General features: G+C 60.9%; 2 protein-coding genes across 3 annotated transcripts; one reads left to right on the forward strand and one right to left on the reverse strand.

The window, feature by feature from the left end:
- Window positions 1-293: 293 nt before the first annotated feature.
- PLTP (phospholipid transfer protein) lies at window positions 294-14,931 on the forward strand. 2 transcript variants are annotated; one of them, XM_074970310.1, is made up of 16 exons: window positions 294-314; window positions 4,214-4,335; window positions 4,692-4,791; window positions 5,287-5,415; window positions 5,800-5,955; window positions 6,135-6,198; window positions 8,311-8,374; window positions 8,672-8,763; window positions 8,999-9,169; window positions 9,370-9,429; window positions 9,643-9,807; window positions 10,001-10,068; window positions 10,197-10,239; window positions 14,206-14,269; window positions 14,358-14,434; window positions 14,628-14,931. In XM_074970310.1, the coding sequence occupies exons 2-16, from the start codon at window positions 4,227-4,229 to the stop codon at window positions 14,751-14,753; spliced, it is 1,488 nt and encodes a 495-aa protein (XP_074826411.1). In that variant the 5' UTR covers window positions 294-314; window positions 4,214-4,226; the 3' UTR covers window positions 14,754-14,931. The 2 variants fall into 2 exon arrangements, with proteins under 2 accessions (XP_074826411.1, XP_074826410.1); XM_074970309.1 differs by lacking the exon at window positions 294-314 and adding an exon at window positions 1,485-1,641 and having other exon boundaries at window positions 14,628-14,930.
- Window positions 14,932-15,765: 834 nt separating this feature from the next.
- CTSA (cathepsin A) lies at window positions 15,766-22,815 on the reverse strand. Its single transcript, XM_074970311.1, has 14 exons — window positions 22,652-22,815; window positions 21,969-22,080; window positions 21,634-21,684; window positions 21,127-21,213; window positions 20,841-20,996; window positions 20,328-20,419; window positions 19,364-19,448; window positions 18,936-19,027; window positions 18,488-18,566; window positions 17,807-17,955; window positions 17,641-17,716; window positions 17,335-17,424; window positions 17,001-17,102; window positions 15,766-16,566 (listed from the first exon to the last, which is right to left on the reverse strand). The coding sequence occupies exons 1-14, from the start codon at window positions 22,813-22,815 to the stop codon at window positions 16,483-16,485; spliced, it is 1,419 nt and encodes a 472-aa protein (XP_074826412.1). The 3' UTR covers window positions 15,766-16,482.
- Between the last annotated feature and the right edge of the window lie 447 nt (window positions 22,816-23,262).

Consider the following 23,262-nt stretch of genomic DNA (forward strand, 5'->3'; position numbering starts at 1 on the left):
CTGGCCAGCGGGAGGACAAAGGGCTGAGGAGAGAGGACCCTGGGGATCTGGAAGGCGCTGGTTCTGGCCAGCGGAAACAAAGGAGGGAAGAGAGAGGGCCCAGGTGGAGGAGGGGCTAGGGAAGGGGATATAGGGTGGTCAGCTGGAAGGAAGGGGGTTGCTGCTGGACTGGGGACAAAGAGCAGGCTGGATGGAGGCAGACCCAGATGGACGGTGCTGAGAGTTTCTAGGCCCGAGGGCCCTGAGAACTTCCTGTGCTGCATTCGGATGTAGAAGAAACCCTCCTGTGTTACGCTGGCTGAGGGTCACTGCAGGCAAGAGATTGGGGTTGCATTGTTCCCCCTGCGTGGGGACTCTCCGTTGAGGCCCCTGGAGAAAGCTGAGCGTGCAGAAGGCTCAGAGGGGCTGCAGTCCCAGGGGGTGGCCTGGCCAGAGGGTCTAACCCTCACGGAGGGCTGTCACCCTGAAGGGGGTTCCTCCCAGGGATCGTCCGGAGCCGAGGGAGCATGGGGCCTGGCAGCCTGCCAGTCAGGCACGGGATTGTGCAAGCATCTGTGGCCAGGAGCAGAACTCCCAGCTCATGCGATTTCTCTCCGAACAGTCTGTGGTGTTTGCACGAGTGTCTCTGAAGGCACCAGCAGGGGCCATTCCCAGGGAAACCCCAGCGTGGGGAGCCTTTCCCTGTGACTGTGAGATCCCAGCAAGCTTGGGTCAGGTGTGGGGCAGCTCTGGCATGGAGCATGGACACTCCTGGGGTAGCCCTGGTGACTGCCCCTTGTGGGGTTAAGAACCTCGGCTCTGGCCTTGGCACCTCCCTTTGGGCTCATGGGGAGGCGGCAGCAGGCAGAGGTAGGGCTGGGCAGAGGGGTGTGTCCAGAGCCCCCAGGGACTGACTAGGCTGAGTGCGTAGCCCCAGTAGGCTGGACACCAGGCTGCCCCCAGCTCGGCTCCTGCCTCAAGGAGCGCAACCTGGCCTCTGTTTGCAGCCTCGGCAGGGGCCAAGGCCATCGGTGTTCGCCTCTGCCCCCTGGAAGTGGCCCCAGAGGTCAGGGCTAAAGCGTGGGGGTGGGACGCTGGTTGTGCTGGGCCAGCTGTGAGGATAGGCTCGAGGGCCCCCCCACCAGCACTGAATTCGCTTCGGACACGTGAATAGCGGGGAGCATAACACAAGCCTGACCCCTAAGTGCAGACATAACGCCCCCCCCAGCTGCTTCACGCCCCCCACACCCCCAACAGGCCAAATGTTGCTGTGGCCTCGGGAGCGTGCGCTGGGTGGTTTGCACACGTGCTCACGGCCATTGCACACACACGCTGAGGGAGCCCAGGCCCTTTGTGGCTGGTTTGGGAGCCCAGGCCCTTTGTGCCTGGGCAGGCAGCCCATAGGCAGGGGAAACTGGCTTGGCAGAGTCTGGTCTTGGCATGCCTGAGACCTGCATCCTCTCCGCCTCTCGCTGCCTCCCAGGCCCACTGTCTCCTCCCAGCCCTGGGCTCATGAGGAGTGGCAGACAGTGAGATATATAAAGGAAGGGGAAGCACAGCCAGCCCCTGAGAAACTGTTGGAGCCAGTGGTTCTCTCCTGCCCTGCCTCCCTCCACGTGATTCAGCCCCGGGAGAGCCAGGAAAAAGTAACCCCAGGGAACTGTAAGTACAAGAAATGAAGCTGGTATTGTGCAGCCAGGCAAATCCCCAGGCCCACACAGGCAGCCCTGGCCCAGGGAAGGAAAGTGCCCTTTGTAACCAGATGGGGAGTGTGTGTGTCTGGGGCTGCCCCAAAGTTCTCTCCATGGCCAGAGCCCAGTAGAAGCTGTAGAGACCGGTAGGAGGGAGAGGGCCCCACTAAGGGAGGGGGGTCCCTGTACAGTGCCTGCAGGGACTCCGCTCCTGTTACAACCCAGGAGGGGGCAGCTGGGTGACAGCGTCTCAGCTGTGGGTCTTTGCGGAAGGTGCCGTGTGCACAGGGCGCCCCACTGGAGGGTGGCTGTGCTGCTGGGGGGATGGGGGGAATTCCTCATTGGAGAGCTGAGATTTTCCCCTCTTCCCGATGGGTGAGCGCTGGCTGCGGGGGCGAGCGCTAAGGTGCGGGTTGGAAGGAGCAGGGGTGAGGCTGCGATAAGGTGGATGTGGGGGGTACTTGTTCATTGGGTGCCCAGCATGGGGCAGGGGGATGGGATGGATCTCTCTGCCCTGCTGTGCCTGTGACGGGCATGGCGACCGCATCCATGGCTGCAGCATTATCCTGCTTGCCATGGTGTGGGCAGAACCCTTGCAGATTCATGAGCACCTGTGTGGACTGGCTGGCTGCTCCCGGCCCAGCAGACGGGCATGGAAAGGGGTTATGCAGAAGCTCTGCCTGGAGACCAAGCTCAGCCAGCTGCCCCTGCCCTGCCTCTGCTTTCTGAGTGTGCCCAGCGCTACGGGTCTTACGCTTTACCAACTGACCTTGACTAGCTCAGCTGGTAAAGCATAAGACTCTTAATAGCAAAGTTGTGGGTTCAAATCTCATGTTTGGTGTTTGATCTTGCAACCTTAGCTATCACTACAGGACGGGGGCCCTGCTCCAGCCCCAGCCTCTGGCAGGCTGGCTAGTACTGCTGAGGCCCTGACTTGGTTTCCAGAACACGTCTGGGTGCAGGGGCTGGGGTGGGAGTCCTGGACCTGGCAGCTCTGGGGGAAGAGCAAGCGACCTGCCCATAGTGCCTGGGGGGGAAGGGGGTGACACAATGCTGGCCTGTTGCAGCTGTGGATAATCGGCCCCGAGAGGGGGCAAGGATTCAAGGGGATTTTCAAAGAATGTCAATCTGCCCAAATCTGCTGGAGTTAAAGCCAGGAGCACATGAGGCAGTGAGGGGGAGGCAGGGGTGACGGGCTGGCTTGGTCAGGGAGCGAGGAGGAGTGGAGGCGTTCTCACTGGGGCAGAGTGTGGGAATGTCTCCCAGCAGGAGGCACTCTGGCCAGGGCAAAGACGGGGGCAAGGCCCCAGCCTGTTCCACGCAGTCCTGATCTCACCCAGGTACATACAGCACAATGCGCAGTCCCTTGCGGGTGCAAGGCCCAATGGACGGGGTGGCACAAGCGGGCAGAACCAACGCTCTCTGCTCCACTTTTAACCTGATTCAACTGCATCCAGGACACCTGTGGCCAACCCCTCCCCCTCTCTGGGGGTGGCCATCCCCTCCCCCCTCTGGGGACAGCTGTGCCCCTCTCTGGGGGTGCCTATCCCTCCCCCTCTCTGGGGGTGCCCTGTCCCTCCCGGCGCTGCTGCGGGAAGCTGGCAGGAACCAGCCATTTGTTTTGCTGCCCGGGGCGCTCTGAGCCCAGCAACGGTTCCCCTGGGGACAGAGGCATGTGCGGGCGAGGGGCCAGGCTGGCCGGGGGAGGCTGGGGGGCGGGCCGGGCCGGGCCAGGCCAGCCGGGGGGGGGAGGCGGGCTGGACGCGGATTCCACCCCTTCCTGCAGCCCTGGGCCCTGGCTCCCTGCTGCAGGCGTGAGGCCAGGGTGGGGGGCGCAGGGGTGGCCGGGGTGCAGCATCGGGCCCCGCGACAGGGAAGGGGCCGGCGTGCCGAGCCCCAGCCCCGCGCAGACGGGCTGGAGCTGGCGGTGGAGGGGGCCGGGAGATCGGGGCAGAGGCTGAACGCGGCTGGCCTTGCCGGAGCCTGCAGCCAGTGGTGGGGACCCCCCCGCGCCCTGACCCCGCTCCCCCATGCCCGGGACTTGGGTGCTGCACCAGGACCGGGCGGCGGGGGGTGGGGGTTCAGCAACACCACTCCCCCCCATGGCAGCTGGCTCGGCCGGGCGCCCCCCCAGGGCAGCTCACACACTCTTTGTCCCTCCCTGGGCCCTTCTTTGGGCAGCGCATTGGGAGACCCCTGGCGAGGTGGCTCTGGGGGTCCGGGGGGGTGGCCCCAGGAAGCCAAGTGACCTGCATGGGAGGAAGGGGAGCCAGTCACAGGGTGCCATCGAGGGAGCATCTGGGCAGGGTGCCTGAGGGAGGGAGCCACAGTGCTTGGGGGGCGGCCAGGGGCCTGGGCCAGAGTCTGGTAGGACCACGCAATGGATGGTAATGGGCTAGGGGCCTTCTTCACCCCGGCTGCCCGCGCCTGCCTGGCGTCCGGGCATCTCCGGCCAGCGGGGAGGTGCAGTGACTCGGTGGCTGAGAATGGTGCCCGGCTGCCTGCTCCGCGGGTCTCGACAGCCCTGCTCTGGCCTCCTCCAGGAAGAGACACGCCATGGCTCTGTGCAACCTCCTGCTCCTCGGGCTGCCCTGGCTGGTCGCTGCAGTGACAGCTGCTAACCCTGGGTGCAAGATCCGGATCACCACCAAGGGCCTGGAGCTGGGTAAGGAGCTGGCGGTGCAGGAGTCAATTGGCCTGGCACCCCGAGGTGGCACCAGACCAGGGCGTGCCCACTGTTCTGGGGTTCCCCACGACGGGATGCTCCCTGCTGCCGGTGCTGAGCTGGTGGGGTGGGGCAGGATGTTCCGCTGTCCTTTTGCCCCAGCCCCATTGGGCTCCTTCCCTCCCCAGGGAGGGTGGGCTCTCTGTGCTGTTTACATACAATCGGGTTGCCAGGAAAAGAACTGGCCTGGCCCGGCCAGTGCCCTGGGATTGAAGGGGAGGCGGGGAAGGGCCCTGGCCTCCTTTCCTCCCTGTGGAGCCAAGGCCGGGGCAGAGAGCGGGGCTGTTGTTTTGCAGTGAAGCAGGAAGGGCTGCGCTTTGTGGAGCAGGAGCTGGAGCACATCAGCATCCCTGACCTGCACGGGAAGGAAGGGCAGTTCCAGTACAACATCAGCGGGTAAGTGAGGGCTGGGGGGAGAGCTCTGGGTGGCGTTTGCTGCCTCTGGCCCAGAATCCCACGCTCCCTCTGGGCACCCCTTCACCAGCAATGATGCGGGCAGGACCTGGGGCTGGAGGGGCCTGAGACAGCAGCATGTGTAATGGGCTGGGACTGTGCAGTGGGGCTGGCTGGGGCTGCAAAGGGGCAAGGAGCTGGCAGCTGGGCGTGACTCAGGGATGGGTGGAGCTGGCTTATGGCAGGAGGTGGAGGGAGGGTCCCAGGGAGGGGCTGGTAGCACTGGACTGGGTGCAGCCCTGAAGACCCAGGCCTCGGGGCGTGATGCTGCCCAGGGGTGCAGGGGCCTCTCCCATTGCAGTGACTCCGACGTGGCTCAGCACGAGCCCAGGAGTCATGGCCACAGCTGGGGCGGCAACGCCGAGCTAGAGATGCTGGGGGACTGGGCGGAGGGAGAGGGCTGGGGCCTGGGGCTGACGCTGCCTCTGTCCCCCGCAGGGTGAAGGTGACGGACCTGCAGCTGGCGCTCTCCAACCTGCACTTCCAGCCCCCGCAGCACCTTGCCTTCAACATCAACAATGCCTCCATCAGCCTCCGCTTCCGGCGCCAGCTGCTCTACTGGTTCTTGTGAGCGAGCACGCCCCTCCCCCTCCGCTCCCCCCAGTGCAGGTTCGGGTCCCAGGCCCCCTCCGCCCACAGTGCAGGGTCAGGCCCCTCTCCCCCTGCTCCCCACCAGCCCGGGGTCCGGTCCCAGGCCCTCTCCCCCTTCCCCTGCCAGCGGCGGTCAGGCCTCCCGCCGTGCTGGGATCAGATGCTCACTCTGACATTTGCCTTCAGCTTCTTGACGCCCCCGGTGCTGGGCAAGTCACTGGGCTCTGGCTGGGCCAGCCCCCCACCCCTCAGCTTTCTCACCCCATGCAGGCTCGGGGCAGCGGCCCCCCGGGGCAGCTCCGCTGGGAGGTGCCTGCTTGCGTGGGTGCTGCTCACCTGCTTTAACCATTTGCTTCCCAGCTACGATATTGGCTCCATCAACGCCTCTGCCGAAGGTGTCAACGTCCGCACCCTGCTGAAGCTCTCCATGGACAAGGCCGGGCGCCTCAAGATTTCTAACATCACCTGTAATGCCTCCATTGCGAGGATGCAGACTGGCTTCACGGGCACACTCAGGTACCGCCTGGGGGGCCACCGGTCCCACACTCCTGGGCACCACCTCACGGTGCTTTGCCCCCCAACCACTGGTCAGCAGCCCCATCACCCCCCATGGTACCTTTGCTCTCATGCCAGGAGGCTCTCTGGTCTCCTAGCAAGAGGGCAGGGGTTTGAGGACTGTGATTCTGTCTTCACAGGAAGGTCTATGAATTCCTGTCTGCCTTCATCACCACAGGAATACGCTTCCTTCTCAATCAGCAGGTACGATGTGGGCAGAGACATCGCCCGTGGGGCCGGGGGCAGGGGCACAGACAGCGGGGGCTGAGCAGGCAGGGAGTGGATCAACAGAGGGCACTTCCCCCTTGCAGGTCCCCAGCCCCAAATCATGAACTGTGGTCAGCATGAGGGCAGTGGCTGCGGGTTGAGGTTGTGGGGCCCAGGCAAAGCGGGGGCAGACGGGGTGGAAGGGGGCTGCGGGTCGGGGTTGGGGGGGCGCAGGCAGAGCAGGGGAAGGTGGGGTGTAAGGGGGCTGCGGGTCGGGGTTGGGGGGTGCAGGCAGAGCAGGGGAAGGTGGGGTGGAAGGGGGCTGCGGGTCGGGGTTGGGGGGCACGGGTGGAAGGGGGCTGCGGGTCGGGGGATGCAGGCAGAGCAGGGGGAGGTGGGGTGGAAGGGGGCTGCGGGTCGGGGTTGTGGGGTGCAGGTGGAAGGAGGTTGCGGGCTGGGGGGCCCAGGCAGAGTGGGGCAGGTGGGGTGGAAGGGGGCTGCAGGTCGGGGTTTGGGGGCACGGGTGGAAGGGGGCTGCGGGTCGGGGGATGCAGGCAGAGCAGGGGGAGATGGGGTGGAAGGGGGCTGCGGGTCGGGGTTTGGGGGCACGGGTGGAAGGGGGCTGCGGGTCGGGGGATGCAGGCAGAGCAGGGGGAGATGGGGTGGAAGGGGGCTGCGGGTCGGGGTTGGGGGGCACGGGTGGAAGTGGGCTGCGGGTCAGGGGATGCAGGCAGAGCAGGGGGAGGTGGGGTGGAAGGGGGCTGCGGGTCGGGGTTGAGAGGTGCAGGCAGAGCAGGGGGAGGTGGGGTGGAAGGGGGCTGTGGGTCGGGGTTGTGGGGTGCAGGTGGAAGGAGGCTGCGGGCTGGGGGGCCCAGGCAGAGTGGGGCAGGTGGGGTGGAAGGGGGCTGCGGGTCGGGGTTTGGGGGCACGGGTGGAAGGGGGCTGCGGGTTGGGGGATGCAGGCAGAGCAGGGGGCGGTGGGGTGGAAGGGGGCTGCGGGTTGGGGGGGCAGGCAGAGCAGGGGGAGGTGGGGTGGAAGGGGGCTGCGGGTCGGGGTTGGGGGGCACGGGTGGAAGGGGGCTGCGGTTCGGGGGATGCAGGCAGAGCAGGGGGAGGTGGGGTGGAAGGGGGCTGCGGGTCGGGGTTGGGGGGTGCGGGTGGAAGGGGGCTGCGGGTCGGGGTTGGGGGGTGCAGGTGGAAGGAGGCTGCGGGTTGGGGGGCAGGCAGAGTGGGGCAGGTGGGGTGGAAGGGGGCTGCGGGTCGGGGTTGAGAGGTGCAGGCAGAGCGGGGGGGGTGGGGTGGAAGGGGGTTGCGGGTCGGGGTTGTGGGGTGCAGGTGGAAGGAGGCTGCGGGCTGGGGGGCCCAGGCAGAGTGGGGCAGGTGGGGTGGAAGGGGGCTGCAGGTCAGGGTTTGGGGGCACGGGTGGAAGGGGGCTGCGGGTCGGGGGATGCAGGCAGAGCAGGGGGAGATGGGGTGGAAGGGGGCTGCGGGTCGGGGTTGGGGGGCACGGGTGGAAGGGGGCTCCGGGTCGGGGGATGCAGGCAGAGCAGGGGGAGGTGGGGTGGAAGGGGGCTGCGGGTCGGGGTTGAGGGGTGCAGGCAGAGCAGGGGGGAGTGGGGTGGAAGGGGGCTGCGGGTTGGGGTTGTGGGGTGCAGGTGGAAGGAGGCTGCGGGTTGGGGGGCCCAGGCAGAGTGGGGCAGGTGGGGTGGAAGGGGGCTGCGGGTCGGGGTTCGGGGGCACGGGTGGAAGGGGGCTGCGGTTCGGGGGATGCAGGCAGAGCAGGGGGAGGTGGGGTGGAAGGGGGCTGCGGGTCGGGGTTGGGGGGCGCAGCCATTGCACGGTGCCTGGGAGGAGCTGGTGCTCTCGCTCCATCCGGCTCAGGGGCACCGGGTGCCCTCTCGCGCTGTGGCTTTAACGAAGTCGGACGAGCAGCTCCTGGAGCTGGGGCAGGGCGGTCCCGGTCCCTTGGGGTCGATGGCTGGGCCCCTGGGAGAGGGAGACGCTCCCGTGGAGGCTGCAGGGACACCCACCAGCCTAGACCCTGCTCCCTGCCTGTGTGCCTGGCCCCGTCCTGCCGACCCCGTCCCCAGCCTGTGGTGTCTGTTTCAGATCTGCCCCGCGCTGCATTACGCGGGGCGTGTGGAGCTGAACTCGCTGCTGGACACGGTGTCGGGTGAGTCCGCATCCCTGGGGCCGTGATGGGGGCTTGGATTAACGAGACTGGACTTGGGCTCCGCTCAGCCTGGGCCTCGGTGCAGGGCTGCACTGTGCTGCCATGCTGGGGGGCAGGTCCACGCTCGGAGGGCAGTGGGCTGCAGCTGCGGGAACAGGCTGGGGCTCAGCGACGGCTCTGCTCGGGAAGCTGGGGGCAGGACTGAAAGGGCCCAGAGCCGGGGAGGAGGGGGCGTCAGCCTGGCTGGGTCGAGGTCAGGCCTCACCAGGCCACTGACCCTGCCTTCCTTGGGCACAGTGCGCAGCCCGGTGGATGAGCACATCAGCATCGATTACTCCCTCCTCAGCCACCCCGTCGTCTCCCCCGACACCCTCGATCTGGACTTCAAGGTAACGGAGGGCAGTGGGGGAGCGGCTCCAGCGTGGCCGAGGGAGCCACTGGGCCACGTCCTGTGATGCCCTGGCTCCGGGGTGCGCTCCAGGGTTGGCCCAGCACGCGCGCAGATACCACTGCGTGGGGACGCCAGGCCCGAACCCGGGGCTGCAATGGCCGAGTGCCCCGGGGAGCCCTGTTCTGGGGGCGGGGGCCGGCGGTGCAGGGACTCACTAGCTCTGTGCTGCCCAGGGCATGTTCTACTACCAGTCGAACGAGACGCTGGTGAACCAGGCGGTGGCACCAGTGATCAAGGAGACGGAGCGCATGGTCTACGTGGCTTTCTCCGAGTACTTCTTCAACTCTGCCATGGACGCCTACTACCAGGCGGGGGCGCTGAGCAAGGAGATTGCAGGGGAGGAGGTGAGGAGGGATGGGGTGCGGGGCATGCAGATGGGGGGAGGGACGCGGGGTGTGCAGAGGGCAGAGGGGGCGGGGTGCTGGGCGTGCACATGGGGGAGAAGGGGCAGGGACGCTGGGCGTGCACATGGAGGGAGGGGCTGGGTAACAGCCGTGCACCGCGGGGAAACCTCCTTACCCAGGACGGCTGCACATTGTTTCAGGTGCCCAAGGACCTGGAGGTTTTGCTGAGAGCCACGTTCTTCGGAAGCATCATCATGCTGGTAAGATCGGTGGTCATGGGGTGGGCAACCTTGGGAGGAGGCCGTTCCTGTGGAGGTGGCGCAGCTCCTTGGGTGGGGGGTGCAGTGCGAGCCCAGGCCCCAGGAGGATGGCAGTGGCCCAGCTGGTGAGAAGAGCCAGCTGCCCTCAGGGACCCGGCTCAGCCCCTGAGCTGCCTGCTCCCCCGCCCCCCTGACCCTGTTCTCCCCCGGCAGAGCCCCGCTGTGGTGGACGCGCCCCTGAAGCTGGTGCTGCAAGCGTCAGCTCCTCCACTCTGGACAATCAAACCCACGGGCACCTCCGTCTCGGTCGCTGCCGTCCTGAACATCTCCCTGGTGCCCGTCGACCACCCCGCCATCCAGCTCTCCAGCATGACCATGGTGAGCTGTTCCCCGGGGCAGCAGGGGGCCCAGCCCCCACCTGTTACAGGTCATGCAGCTGTGCAGAACCTGGTCCCATGAGCCCATGGCCAGCAGCGAACCTGCCGCTGCAGAGCGGCAGGGAGGCATGGGGCAGGGCTGTCTGCTCCCTGGGGTGGGCAGTAATGGGGCTGTGGCCTTGTCTCCCCTCCAGGATGCCAAGCTGAGTGCCAAGGTGTCTTTGCGAGGGAAAGCGCTGGAGGTGCAGTTGGATCTGAGAAGGTAACTCCCCTGTCCCTGGGAGCTTCTTGCTGGGGCGTCTGGGCAGCGTCCCAAGGCTCAGATTGCAGAGCCGTCCCAGGGCTGGAGCTCGAAGCTGTGTTCACAGTGCTCTCTCTCCCTCCGGGCAGGTTCCGGATCTACTCCAAGCAGTCGGCACTGGAGTCCCTGGCGGTGAGTGGGGCAGGCGGCCTGCATGGAGCCCAGGGCCTCAAGCGGATGGGCCCGATCCAGCAGAACAGGGCTGGGCTGGAGCTGGGATCTGAGCCCCTCCCTTTCAGCTGCCCTTTGTGTAGCTCCCAGACAGGGAGCCCCGGCCTTGTGGCACAGCCGCAGGGGACCAGCTCTTCTCCCTGCATCCCCAGGGAAAATCCACCAAGAGATTTGGGGAGAAAATGGGGGGCCCCGGGGTGGTGAGGGGAGTGGGGAAACATCCAGGTTGGCAGGGGGCGGTGCCTAAAGCGGGGCAGCGTGTGGAAAAGGTGGGACATTCCCAAAGATGGGGGGGGGGGCTCTCACTTTAAAAAAGAACACCCAGCCCAAGGCCTGCAGCTGCCCTTGCTTGGCCCTAAACTGCTCTGCCTTCTGCCGTGACCCCAACACAGGCCTCGGTCCAGCAAACCTATTACCCAGGCCAAGCGCAGAGGGCACAAGAACAGTCCTCCTGGCCCAGTGGCCAGGCGCTTCAAAGGGAATGGTCAGAACCGGCAATTCCTGAGTGATCATCCTGTCGGCCAGTCCCAGCTTCCGGCAGTCAGAAGCTTAGGGACACCCAGAACATGGGGCTGCATCCCTGATCATCTGAGCTAAAAGCTGGTAATGGACCTATCCTCCATGAATTTATCCAGTTCTTTTTTGAACCCAGTTATAGTTTTGGCCTTCGCATCCCCTGGCAACGAGTCCCACAGGCTGACAGGGCGTTGGGTGATGTGGTACTTCCTTGTGTTTGTTTTAAACCTGCTGCCTGGTCAGTCATGGGGTGACCCCTGGTTCCTGTGTTATGTGAAGGGGAAAATAACGCTTCCTAGTCAGTTTCTCCACCCCAGCCATGATTTTATAGACCTCTGTCACATCCCCCCACAGTCGTCTCTTCTCCAAGCTGGACAGTCCCAGGCATATAGAATCAGAGGATCGGGGTGGAAGGGACCTCAGGAGGTCATCTAGTCCCACCCCCTGCTCAAAGCAGGGCCAGTCCCCAACTAAATCATCCCTGCCAGGGCTTTCTCAAGCCTGGCCTTGAAAACCTCAAAGGAAGGAGATTCCACCACCTCCCTAGGTAACGCATTCCAGTGTTTCACCATCCTCCTAGTGAAAAAGTTTTTCCTAATATCCAACCTAGACTTCCCACACTGCAACTTGAGACCATTACTCCTTGTTGTGTCATCGGCCACCACTGAGAACAGTCTAGATCCATTCTCTCTGGAACCCCCTTTCAGGTAGTTGAAAGCAGCTATCAAATCCCCCCTCATTCTTCCCTTCCGCAGACTAAATAATCCCAGTTCCCTCAGCCTCTCCTCATAAGACATGTGCCCCAGCCCCCTAATCATTTTCATTGCCCTCCGCTGGACTCTCTCCAATTTGTCCACATCCCTTCTGTAGTGGGGGGGCCCAAAACTGGACCCAATACTCCACATCTGGCCTCACCGGTGCCAAATAGAGGGGAATAATCACTTCCCTCGATCTGCTGGCAATGCTCCTAGTAATGCAGCCCACTATGCCATTAGCCTTCTTGGCAACAAGGGCACACTGCTGACTCCTATCCAGCTTCTCATGCACTGTAACCCCTCGGTCCTTTTCTGCAGAACTGCTGCTTAGCCAGTCGGTCCCTAGTCTGTAGCAGTGAATGGGATTCTTCCGTCTTAAGTGCAGGACTTCAGATTTCTTTTGGCCCAATCCACCAATTTGTCTAGGTCACTCTGGACCCTATCCTTACCCTCCAGCATATCTACCTCTCCCTCCAGCTTAAAGGGTGCAATCCATCCCATCATCCAGATCATTAATGAAGATACTGAACAAAACTGGCCCCCGGACCAACCCTTGGGGCACTCCGCTTGATACCAGCTGCCAACTAGACATGGAGCCATTGATCACTGCCTGATGATCTAGCCAGCTTTCTCTCCACCTTATAGTCCATTCATCCAGCCCATACTTCTTTAACTTGCTGGCAAGAATACTGTGGGAGACCATATCAAAAGTCTTTTTAATCTCTTCTCATACGGAAGCTGTTCCATTCCTCTAATAATTTTTGTTGCCCCTTCTCTGTACCATGTCCAAATCTAATATGTCTTTTTTGAGACGGGGCACCAGAACTGCACCAAGTAGCCAAGGTGAGGGCCTACCATGGATTAATATACTGGTGTCTCTCCCTTTCCTAATGATTCTCAACATCCTGTTCGCTTTTTTGACTGCTGCTGCACACTGGGATATTTTCAGAGAACGATCCAAGAAGACTCCAAGATCTTTCTTGAGTTTAGATCCCATCATTGTGTATATATAGTTGAGATTGTTTTCCAGTGTTCATTACTTTGCATTTATCTATGTTGAATTTCATCTGCCATTTTGTTGCCTGGTCACCCAGTTTTGTGAGATCCCTTTGTAACTCTTCAGAGTCTGCTTTCCATTTAACTATACTGAGTAATTTTGTATCATCTGCAAATTTTGACACCTCAGTTTACCTTTTTCCTGATCATTTATGAACATGTTAAACAACACCGGTCCCAGTACAGTTCCTTGGGGGATCTATTTACCCCTCTCTTCCGTGAAAACTGACCATTGATTCCTATCTTTTAACCAGCTACCAATCCAGGAGAGGACCTTCTCTCTTATCCCATGACAGCTTCCTTTGCTTAAGAGCCTTTGGTGAGGGACATTTGTCAAAGGCTTTCTGAAAGTCCAAGTACATTATATCTATTGGATCATCCTTTTCCACATTTGTGGACCCCTCAAAGAATTCTAATGGATGGTGGAGGCATGATTTCCCTTTACAAAAGCCATGTGCCTCTTCAACATATTGTATTAATTTATGTGGCTGCTAATTCTGTTCTTTAGTGTACTTTCAACCAGTTTGCCTGGTACTGAAATTAGGGTCACTGGCGTGTAATTTCCAGAATCACCATTGGAGCCTTTAAAAAAAATTAGCTATCCACCAATCATCTGGTACAGTCAGAGGCTGAATTAAGCAACAGGTTGCATAGCACAGTGAGCAGTTCTGCAATTTCATGTCTGAGTTCCTTCAGAACTCTTGGGTGAATCCCAACTGGGTCTGGTGACTTATTACCATTTAGTATAAAATTTTGTTCCAAAAGCTCCTCTATTGACACCTCAAGCTGGGACAGTTCCTCAGATTTGTCACCTAAAAAGAATGGCTCAAGTGTGGGAATCTCCCTCACATCCTCTGCAGCAAAGACTGATGCAAAGATTTCATTTAGTTTCTCCACAATGGCTGTGTCTTCCTTGAGTGCTCCTTCAGGCCCCGGATTGTCCAGGGGCCCCGGATCGTCCAGGGGCCCCGCTGACTGTTTGACAGGCTTCCTGTTTCTGATGTACTTAAGCGTTAGCTTTGTGTGTCTTTTTGCTAGTTCCTCCTCAAAGTCTTTTTTGCCCTGCCTAATTATACTTCTACGCTTGACTTGCCAGAGTTTCTGTTCCTTTCTATGTTCCTCAGTAGAATTTGACTTCCAATTTTTAAAGGATGCCTTTTTATAGCTCACAAAAGCTTATGCTCAAATAAATGTTAGTCTCTAAGGTGCCACAAGTCCTCCTGTTCTTTTTATCTCTAGCCCCCTCTTTTACTCTGTTTAGCCAGGTGGCATTTTTGGTCCTCTTACTGTTTTATCTCATTTGGGATTTACATTTAGTTTGAGCCTCTCTTACAGGGTTTCCATTCAGCTTGCAGTCATTTCACTCGTGACTGTTACTTTTAATTTCCATTTAACTAACTGCCTCATGTTTGTGCAGTTCCCCTTTCTGAAGTTAAATGCTACTGGGGTGGGTTTCTTTGACAGCCGCCCCCCAGGATATTAAACTGAATTACATGATGATTGCTGTAACTGAGCAACTTATAGACTAAATCCTGTGCACTACCAGAATCCCCTCCCCGTGTGACTTCCAGCTCTAACACTTCTTCCTCTCTCCCCACAGCTGTTCCCACTGCAGGCCCCCCTGAAGACACTGCTGCAGCTGGTGATCATGCCCATCCTCAATGGTAGGGACTTGTGCTGCAGGAGGGGGCTGGGCTTGGCCTGGGCACTGGCCCAAGGACACTCTCAAAGGCTCCCTTTTCTTTTCTGCAGAGAGGACAAAGAAGGGCGTCCCGATCCCCCTACCTGAGGGCATGGACTTCACCAAGGAGATAGTCACTAGCCATGTGGTACGTGTGCCTCGTAGGAGAGGCCCAGCAGCTCAGGGCCCCACAGTGCTATCCTAAGCTCTCTGCACCCCCACAGGCCAGCTGTGTTCAGGCACTGGGGTGCCAGAGCGCTGGGCCCCTGTGACTCTTCGGCTCAGGGGGGCAGAGGTGAGGCCCCTGCAGTACTAATGCTCCTTCCCTTCACACCCTACAGGGATTCATCACGGTGGGGGCAGATCTCCATTTCTCTAAGGGACTTCGGGAGGTGATTGAGAAATACAAGCCTGCTCAGGCCAGCCGTCCGCCGAGCCCAGAGCCAACAACCCCAGCTGGGCTTTAACCCTTCCCTGCTGATTTCCTTTACCACCACGGCACCCTGGGCCAGCCTGCCTGAGTCTTCATGAGAAAGCAGCCAGCCAGCCCCTGCAGGCCACACCTGGCCCCGCATGCAGCTGCTTGGGGCATGGCAGCAACTGCACCACTGCACTAATAAACAGGGCTAGACCCAGCCGGGGCAGTCTGGGCATCACTGGGGGAGGGGCCTTTCCCAGCAGCTGTCAGACTGCTCCCCCTGCCCGCTGAGCTGAGGGAGGCCAGGAACCAGTGCTAGAGCCAGCTGGGGAACACAGCCCAGCAGTAACCAAGCCCCCGCTGAGAGTGGGGAAATCTGGGGCTCCTGGGCCCAGAGGGCTCTGCATGCACCCACCCCCACCCCAAACTCAGCTCCATGCTGGCCCTAAGGACCCCCTGGAGCATAGCTGCATTGGCCCAGTAGCTCTCAGGGGCTGGGGTAGGACAGTGGCTCCAGAGGGAGGTGTTCCTCTGAACCCAGGGCCTCTTGCCTGACAACCTCGGCCTCTGGAGCTAGCCCCTGCTGGCCCCATCCCCACTGTAGGGAAGAGCTATTAGCTCGGGGTAGCTAGTACTAGGAGCCCAGCTGCTCCCTCACCCCTCAGGCTGGAATAGCCTAGCCCCACCCCTGCCCCGCTGCAGGCTGCCCCCTTCCCTCTGGGGCCCTCAGTGCCATTCGGCTGCTGCACAGGCTTGCACTGCACTTCCCAGCAATAGTGGCAGGACTAGAGTTAGTTGGCCCCTGGGGAGCATATGGCCAGACTGGGGCAGAGGTGAGGCCCAGCAGCCTCCTCACCACAGCCCCTCCCCACAAGGGCCAAGAACATCTGCAGGGGGGAGACTATGAAGGTCTCCCCCAGCCACTGGGGAGCTGCTTCTCACCTGACTAAGGAAACTTTATTCCTTCCACTACTCCTACCCCTGGCTCACATGGGCCCCCTAGACATCCAGGCTCCAAGCTCTAGCCCCATGAGCTGGTGGGGATGTGGGGGAAGAAATGTGCAACGGTCACAAGGATCCAGGTTCAGTGTGACATTTTATTGCAAGGCCCAGGAAGCAGCCCATGCCCCAGGGAGTGAGTGGGGGCAGGGCCAGGAATGTCTTCATTTCAAACCTCCTTCATCAGGACACGTGAGAACTTTCCCAGGGCAGACCTGAGACAGCACAGCCTCCTGCAGGCACAGGGTGTGATGCCTAAGCCAGCCCCATGGGACATGTGCAGGGGGCCTGGGAGCAGAACAAGGCCTGGTGGGGTGGGGGTGCTGTTCCACCCCCAAGGTGAGATGGCAGCTCCAGGGCAGGAGGCAGCAGAACCCCACGAGGTAAAGGCCACGGCAGGAGCTCTGGAGGAGTAAGACCAGCCACGCTGGGACAGGCAGCCTCCCAGCCGCTGAGTTCTACCCCTGCTGTGCACTGGTACCGAGCCTGCACTGCCTACAGGCAGGGCCCCCATGAGAGGCAAAGGGCAGCACCCCCAGGAAGCATGGAAGCCCAGGCCAGTCTTCCCCTGGTGGAGGAGCTAGGGAGCAGTAGGGCACACACTGGCCTGGGCCAGCAGCCAGAGACTTTGCTCAGCACTGTGGAAAACCCGTATCTGCTGCCATTGCTGAGCAGCGAGAGGCCCTGGTCATGCCAGGAAGTGGCCCATGGCTGGGGAGGGGAGAGGTGAGGCAAGGAGCTGCCCCAGGCAGCAGTGCAGGCCCCGCTCTGCCAGGCACTCAGTAGGGCTGCTGTTGAATGAAGCGTCTGAACATGGTGAAGGCGGCTTGCGGTTGGTCTGTGGGCACCATGTGGCCAGCTCCCTGCAGAAGACAGGTGAAAGCACCAGGTCAAGACCAGCCATGCAGGGCTGGAGGGAGCATCCAAGCAGCCTTAATGGGTGGGCCAGTGATTCTCAACCTCTGCCACAGCCAGCCAGGCCCCCCTCCCACAAGATATCCCAACTCTCCCTGCAACCAGCCCAGCCACCCTCCTGCCTGCAAGGCTGAAGGTCGCTAGGTCCCAGAAGGTGTGTGAGGCCACAGCTCCAGCCCCCTGGCCTCCCCTCCCAGGCCAGCTCAGCCTCAGGCTAAAACACAGAGGAGCTGCTGAATCTCGCCCCAGCATGAGGATGAAGGCAGGGAGGTCAAAGGGGTGATTAGGGGATTGTGTGGGGCAGCTCAGCTCCCAGCTGCTGCTATGAACATGTTGCCTGCAGCCCAGGGTCCCACCCTGCCATGCTGGTGGGGCTGGTTACCTTGATGGTGAGGAAGGCGATGTTGGTGAATTCCTTCACAAAGCCCCCGATCTGGTCCTCAGTCCCATCATTATACAGCCAGGGCCTGCGGGCCACCTGCACCTGGAACCAGAGCTCAGCAGCCTTAGAGCTGACCCTGTGCCAATCTGGCCCCTCGCTCTCCCCAGGTGTCCCCTCCCCCAGCTCTGGGCAGGGCAGGCCATTCCCTGGACACTCCTGCCAGTACTGGCTCTTTGCCAATAGCTTTACCCTGATGCCTGGTCACTGCAGCAGTCCCAGGCTAGTGCTGGGCAGTGATGTGCTGATGGGGTGCAAGTCCCCCTCCCCTGCCTACCTTCTGGTCCAGGGAGTCCACGAACCACTCATCCCCCAGGAAGTTGCAGGCCATGTCAATGTCACCATTGTACACCAGGATCCGGTATTTCTGCCAAGAGCAGAAGGGCGTCACCTAGGCGGAGGGACAGCCGCTCTGTGCCTCACCTCGGGATCTGCTCAGAGCACCTGGCAGCCAAGGTAAGGGGCTGGGCAAGCTCAGCAGCTGGCTGCGGAGCTGGTGTCAGACACGCCTGCAGCTGAACCCCACCTCGGGTGTCACTTCTCCCCCGGGGCCAGGCTGGGGTCTGGGACCTCTCAGACTCACCATGGTGCCCAGCAGCTTCAGGTACTGGTCGGTCACAGTCAGGTACTGCCGCTTGTAGCTGTGGTTCACCTCAGAGCTGCGAAGGAACAGGCAGAGTTACCCTGGCAGAGACCCACCCGGTCCTGGCCAGGAAGCGGGGTCCCCTCCAGGACAGAAGCCTCCCCACCTGCATATGCGCCACTCAGGTGCCTCTGGAGAGATGTGCAGTGCCTTCCTCACTTCCGGGGTGTTCAGGTAGGTGGTGGAGGCTGTGGAATTGGTGCAAGGGGGTTCCAGGCGAACCCCTTTCTTGGCTGCTGGCATCCGGAGCAGATTCTGGGAGAGGAAGAGTTATAAGAGAGAGAAAAGCTGCAGCCGTGGGGCAGAGACCCAATTCCCCCAAGCCTCCTGCACAACGCAGCAGGGAGCATTAGCCTCCTCTGCCCTGGCCCACCATGGGCAGCACTGCAGGCTGACCAGAGCCAGTGCCAGCCCCAGAGTTTGAGAGACAGCCTGCCCAGAGGTCATACTAGGTTAGCACAGCAGGACAGGGCTCCCTCAGTCATAGAATATCAGGGTTGGAAGGGACCTCAGGAGGTTTTAGTCCAACCCCCTGCTCAAAGCAGGACCAATCATCCCAGCCAGGGCTTTGTCAAGCTGGGCCTTAAAAACCTCTAAGGAAGGAGATTCCACCACCACCTCCCTAGATAACCCATTCCAGTGCTTCACCACCCTCCTAGTGAAATAGTGTTTCCTAATATCCAACCTAACCCTCCCCCACTGCAACTTGAGACCATTGCTCCTACTTCGTCAGGGCTGGCAGGTACCTGTTCCCTACACCCCAGAGAGAAGGAGCCCTGACACTTACCTGCCTCCAGGAGTACTTCAGGGGCTGCTGGATGAAGGAGATGCCCAGGTCATGGCTGATGAGCTGATCCTGATCATACCTGCAACCAGGGCAAGAGCAGCCTCAGAACCAGGCCTGGGCCCCTCTGCGAGCGCCTCCACCCCCAACCCTCACTTGCTCAGGTTCCCCTTTCTAGGGCAGATTATTAGACTAGGCCATTGGTCTAGGCATCCTACTGAGGGAGGACAGAGCCCCAGACAGCCGCCGGGAAACCCCAACCCAAGCCGCTTCCTGGAGGGATCCTCTCCAGGGCCCCTGCCGAGATGGCCAGCAAGGACCTATTTGCAACAGGTTGGCAGACTCCTGCACTCCTCCCATTGGCTACTGGGCTGCAGGACTTTGAAGTGGTGCTGATCTCTCCAGACTCAAGTCAGCCACCTGGAGAGGAGCTGGAGCCAGCTGTTCCTACCTGTAGCTTCCAGGGACGCCGCCAGCACATGGGGCATAGAGATTGTAGATGTTCAGGCCTGACTCCTCCACGATCTGGATCATCTCTTGCATCTGGAACAAGCCATGTGGGTTGGAATCCAGCAGGCATGTTACAGCAACTCATAGCTCAGGTGCTACCATGGTCTGCAGGGCACTGACTGATTCAAGGAGCTGCCATGGGCCCACCTGCTCAGCCACCTGTCCCTTTAAACCCTGCCCTTGGATCCAATTGCTCCTGGAACCAGGCCTGGTCAAACAGCCAGGGTAAGGACCTTGCTGCTGGTGCAGAACCCAACACAGGGCGCAGGGATCAGCCAGACCCTGCGCTGCCCTAGGGAATGAGAGCACTGCTACAACAGGCTATGTGGTGCGCCGGGACCTCCCCAGCACGCCCTGGCCAATACTCACCCTGAGTGTGCAGTTCAGGTTGGAGCTTTTATGGAAGTTGCATTTTCCCTGGGAGCAGCAGAAGCGCTGCAGATCTGTCCACAGCCTGGAGCAAGAGACCCTTGTGAGTACATGGAACAATGCAAGAGGCCAGGACATGAAGCCACCAGCCTGTAGGAAACGCCAATGACTACCAAGCACTGCAGCACTTCTCTGCTACACAGGCTCCAGGGGCACATCTTGCTGTCCCCTGCTCCCACAGGACAGCAAGGAGACTCATCTTCACGGTACTCACTGGCCTGCATGCAGAACAGCTACAAACCTAAGGCTCTGGGCTGACAATCATGAAGAAGAACTCCACTCCTCAGACACAATGGAGCTGTCCCGATCAGGGAAAAGCAGGTGACAGAGCTGCCTCAGGAGTGGCCCCAGACTGTGGGACAAGGGACCACCCCAAACCTCCTGTGCCAAGCACACTGCTCCGACCAGCCTTCTCCAGTGTGACAGAGCAGCGCCGGCACAGAAACCAAACCCAAACCACCCCTCCACTGCATGCAACCCTCCCCGAGGAGAGGGAGGAAGAACATGCCCCATGTGACAGATGTCAGTCACATCACTTACTGCATGCCCAGCCAGTGCTCAGACACTGCAGAGAGGAGGGTGGGGGGGAGACCTCAAGTAGAAGAGAATGCAATCCCCAGCAAGCAGAGTCCTGGGGGCATGGGCTAGTCTTCCAAGCCCTTTCATCACAGCAGATCCCTGTCCCTGGAAAGGCTGCAACCCCCCAGCAACAGCGAGGAACTGGCCTGCTGGTGCCCCAGTTGTGCTGGGGGAACCAAGTTTCAAGGGCAGCACCCTGGCCAGGAAGGCTGGGCCAGAGCAGAGAATGGCCACTGACTCTCCCATTTGCACTCAGATTCTGAGCACTCGAGGCCAGCTCCCTCTAGCTGAGGCTCAGTAGCCCACAGCCCCTGCACATTCTTACCTGGTTCCCAGGAGGCCATGGTAATAGGCAAAGTAGACCAGGGAGTTGTCATTGACCTCATAGGAGGAGAGGCCATTTCCCACGGCGAGTCCCTAGAACACAGGGTGCAGCAGGCAGAACTTGCTGGGCATTCTTCCACACCAGAGTAGGGACCAAGGCACCCACTGAGTGGAATCGGGGCGGGGCAAGCTGGTCTGGGCAATGGGGTCTCCACAAACCCCCCACTGGAGGTGGATAACCCGGAGCAGTTTAAGACCCCGCAGCATGGGCATGGTATGATGCAAAGCCATGGGGAGAGACCTGTCCCCTTGGCACACTCTTCCCTCTGCTGGAAGGCATCTCCACTGAGGCCACCTGGTCCCTCCCCCTGCTCCTCCCCATCTGCTCAAGGACTGGCCCACATTACAATGTGCAGCAGCAGGAAGAAACCATGAGGCTAGTGGGATTCACATGGCTGCCCTCTCTCCTCACCACATGCTCCAGGGAAGGGGCCAGAGCCTGCATGTCCCTTACCTTCAAGTTGATGCTGGCGTCCTGCATCACCCACTCGGCCAGCGTGGGTATGTAAATGCCCGCATAGCTCTCCCCAGTGAGGAAGAACTTGTTCTTGCTGTACTCCGGGAAGAGGCGGAAGAACTCCTTCAGCGCCAGGTAGTTATCATGGGCCACCTGCAATCAGAGAGGAGGCTGAGGCAGGCTGTGCTTTAGGCCCCCCGCTCTGGAACCAGCTCCTTGCTGCAGGAGCTGGACAGTAAGGGAGGGGACAAGTGTCACTGCTAGCAGCCCCAGACTCACTCACCTGGGTGTCATTAGTGGCATACTCTTTGTCATCAGAGTAGGAGAAGCCAACACCTGCTGGGGACTCCAGGTACAGCATGTTGGCAATCTGCAGAGACAGCCACAGATCACTCAGGGAGAATAGGTAACAGCCAAGACCCTCCACTCTGAGGCTCTGAAGGTGCCAGATCATGGTACTAGCTCGATTTCCAATCTAACCATAGCACCTGCTAACATGGTCAGGTTAAAGTCTCAGTCTCACTTCTTTCTGGTGCTGGCTAACTCCCTAGCACCATAGCTTTGTGTCCTAGTCTAGACAGAACCTAGGAGGCAAGATGGAAGGAAATAAGGGAGAACCTGCCAGAGGCTCCATTTCTATGGGAAAAATGAAGGCAAGGCTTAGGGCTTCCCACAATGTGTACAAGGCCCAGCACCCTAGCACAGCTGTTGCCAGGTGCACAGGACAAGCCGTTCCACTCCCATGGCAAGGGTGGAGGAGACAGTCCCTTTCAGGAAGAGGAGTCCATACCTTATTCCAGGAATAGTCATTGTACTGCAGGGTGGTTCCATCTGGCTGAATCTGATAAAGGAGAAGCCTCTGTTACCATAACAGAAGAGCCAATGCAGGAGATGCACCCTCATGCTAGCCAGCCTGTCCCCCTTGGAGGAAGCAGCAGAACCATCCCCAAACCCAGTGCCTAGGTGGCTTGAACCAGCAGCGTTCAGGAGATAGCAAGGTTCCCCTCCCTGCAGTTACAGCCCAGTCACTGTCAACCCTTGGAGAGATATTGTTCCCAGCAAACCAGGGCAAGGGCGGGGGACTTAGGGTGGCTCAGGCCAAGGAGAGGGATGGTGGTTACTTACGGTGAAGGGGCCATGCTCTGTCAACAAGCCAGACATGGAGCTGCAGCCAGGTCCCCCGTTCAGCCACAGCACTAGAGGGCTGCTCTCAGGGTTGCTCTGAGCCTCTGTAAACCTACAGACACAGTGATACGCAGACCTCAGTGATTTAGGAGTAAAATTAGTGATTACCCAAAAAAGCCAGGAGTGGGAATTAGTGCTCTAGTAAACAAAGCAATGATCAATTCATAGTGAAACAGTAGGACATGGAAATATTTAGTGCACAGATCTTATTCTCACAGCAAAATGACTGACCACATATATTTTATCAACTACACAGGCCTGGTCCTGCCCACACTCCACTCCAAGGCTGCCTCCTACTTCCTGCTCTTGCCCCCCATGGCCCAGCACTCTGGGCAGTTCCTCCCTCCCCAGCAGCCAGGGTGGGGGGCTCTGGACTCTAGCAGGAGATGGGGGGAGGGGTAGCGCCACCCATGTTAACAACCTAGTAAACGCAGCCTGGTTGGTTAATGGCTAAATCCCCAGTGTTTTAGGATCACCAGAGCCGCCCCCAGTGGAATATCCCTGCTATGGACAAAGTACCCCATGAGCCCAGACCCCAACCCACGGCTCATCCCCCCCGGGACCCCACACGGGGCAAAGGGAGGGCAGCAGAGGGGCGGAGAGTCCCCGCGCCCCGCCCCTACCAGTAGTGCAGGCTCTTGTGCGGGTCGACGCGAAGGTAGCCCGAGTAGTGGCGGAAGGAGGGCTGCTTGGCCAGCCCGGGCAGGTAGGTCACCTCGTCGGCGGGGGGCGCAGCCCCGACGCGGGGGGCCGCCAGCAGCAGCGCACAGAGCAGGACGGGCCCCATCTGCAGGAGGGTAGAGGAGAGTCAGCACAGCAGGGGGAGCCCCGGCCCTGCCTCGGGGCCCCCCAAACTCTGCCCTGCCCCTAGGGCCAGGACCCCCCCAGCCCCCACCCCCAGTCAGAGCCCCCCGGCCCCAGGCCCCCCAGGGCCCCATCCCCAGGGCCCCCCGGACTCCACCCCAGCCCCCGGGCCAGGACCCCCCGCTCCCCAGGACCCCCCTGGACTCCACCCGGCCCCGCTCAGAGCCCCCCCGGCCCCAGCCCCATACCCCCCCAAGCCAGGACCCCCCCGGCCCCGCTCAGAGCCCCCCAGAACCAGGACCCCCCGGCCCCAGGGACCTCCAGCTCCACCCCCATGCCCCCCCGGCCCCGCTCAGGGCCCCCCCGGCCCGGCTCTCACCTTCCGGCACCGGCAGCAGGTTCCCCTTCACTAGCAGGCAAGGCACGTGAC

This window comes from Natator depressus, chromosome 13, assembly GCF_965152275.1.
Source record: "Natator depressus isolate rNatDep1 chromosome 13, rNatDep2.hap1, whole genome shotgun sequence".
Taxonomy (NCBI): domain Eukaryota; kingdom Metazoa; phylum Chordata; order Testudines; family Cheloniidae; genus Natator; species Natator depressus.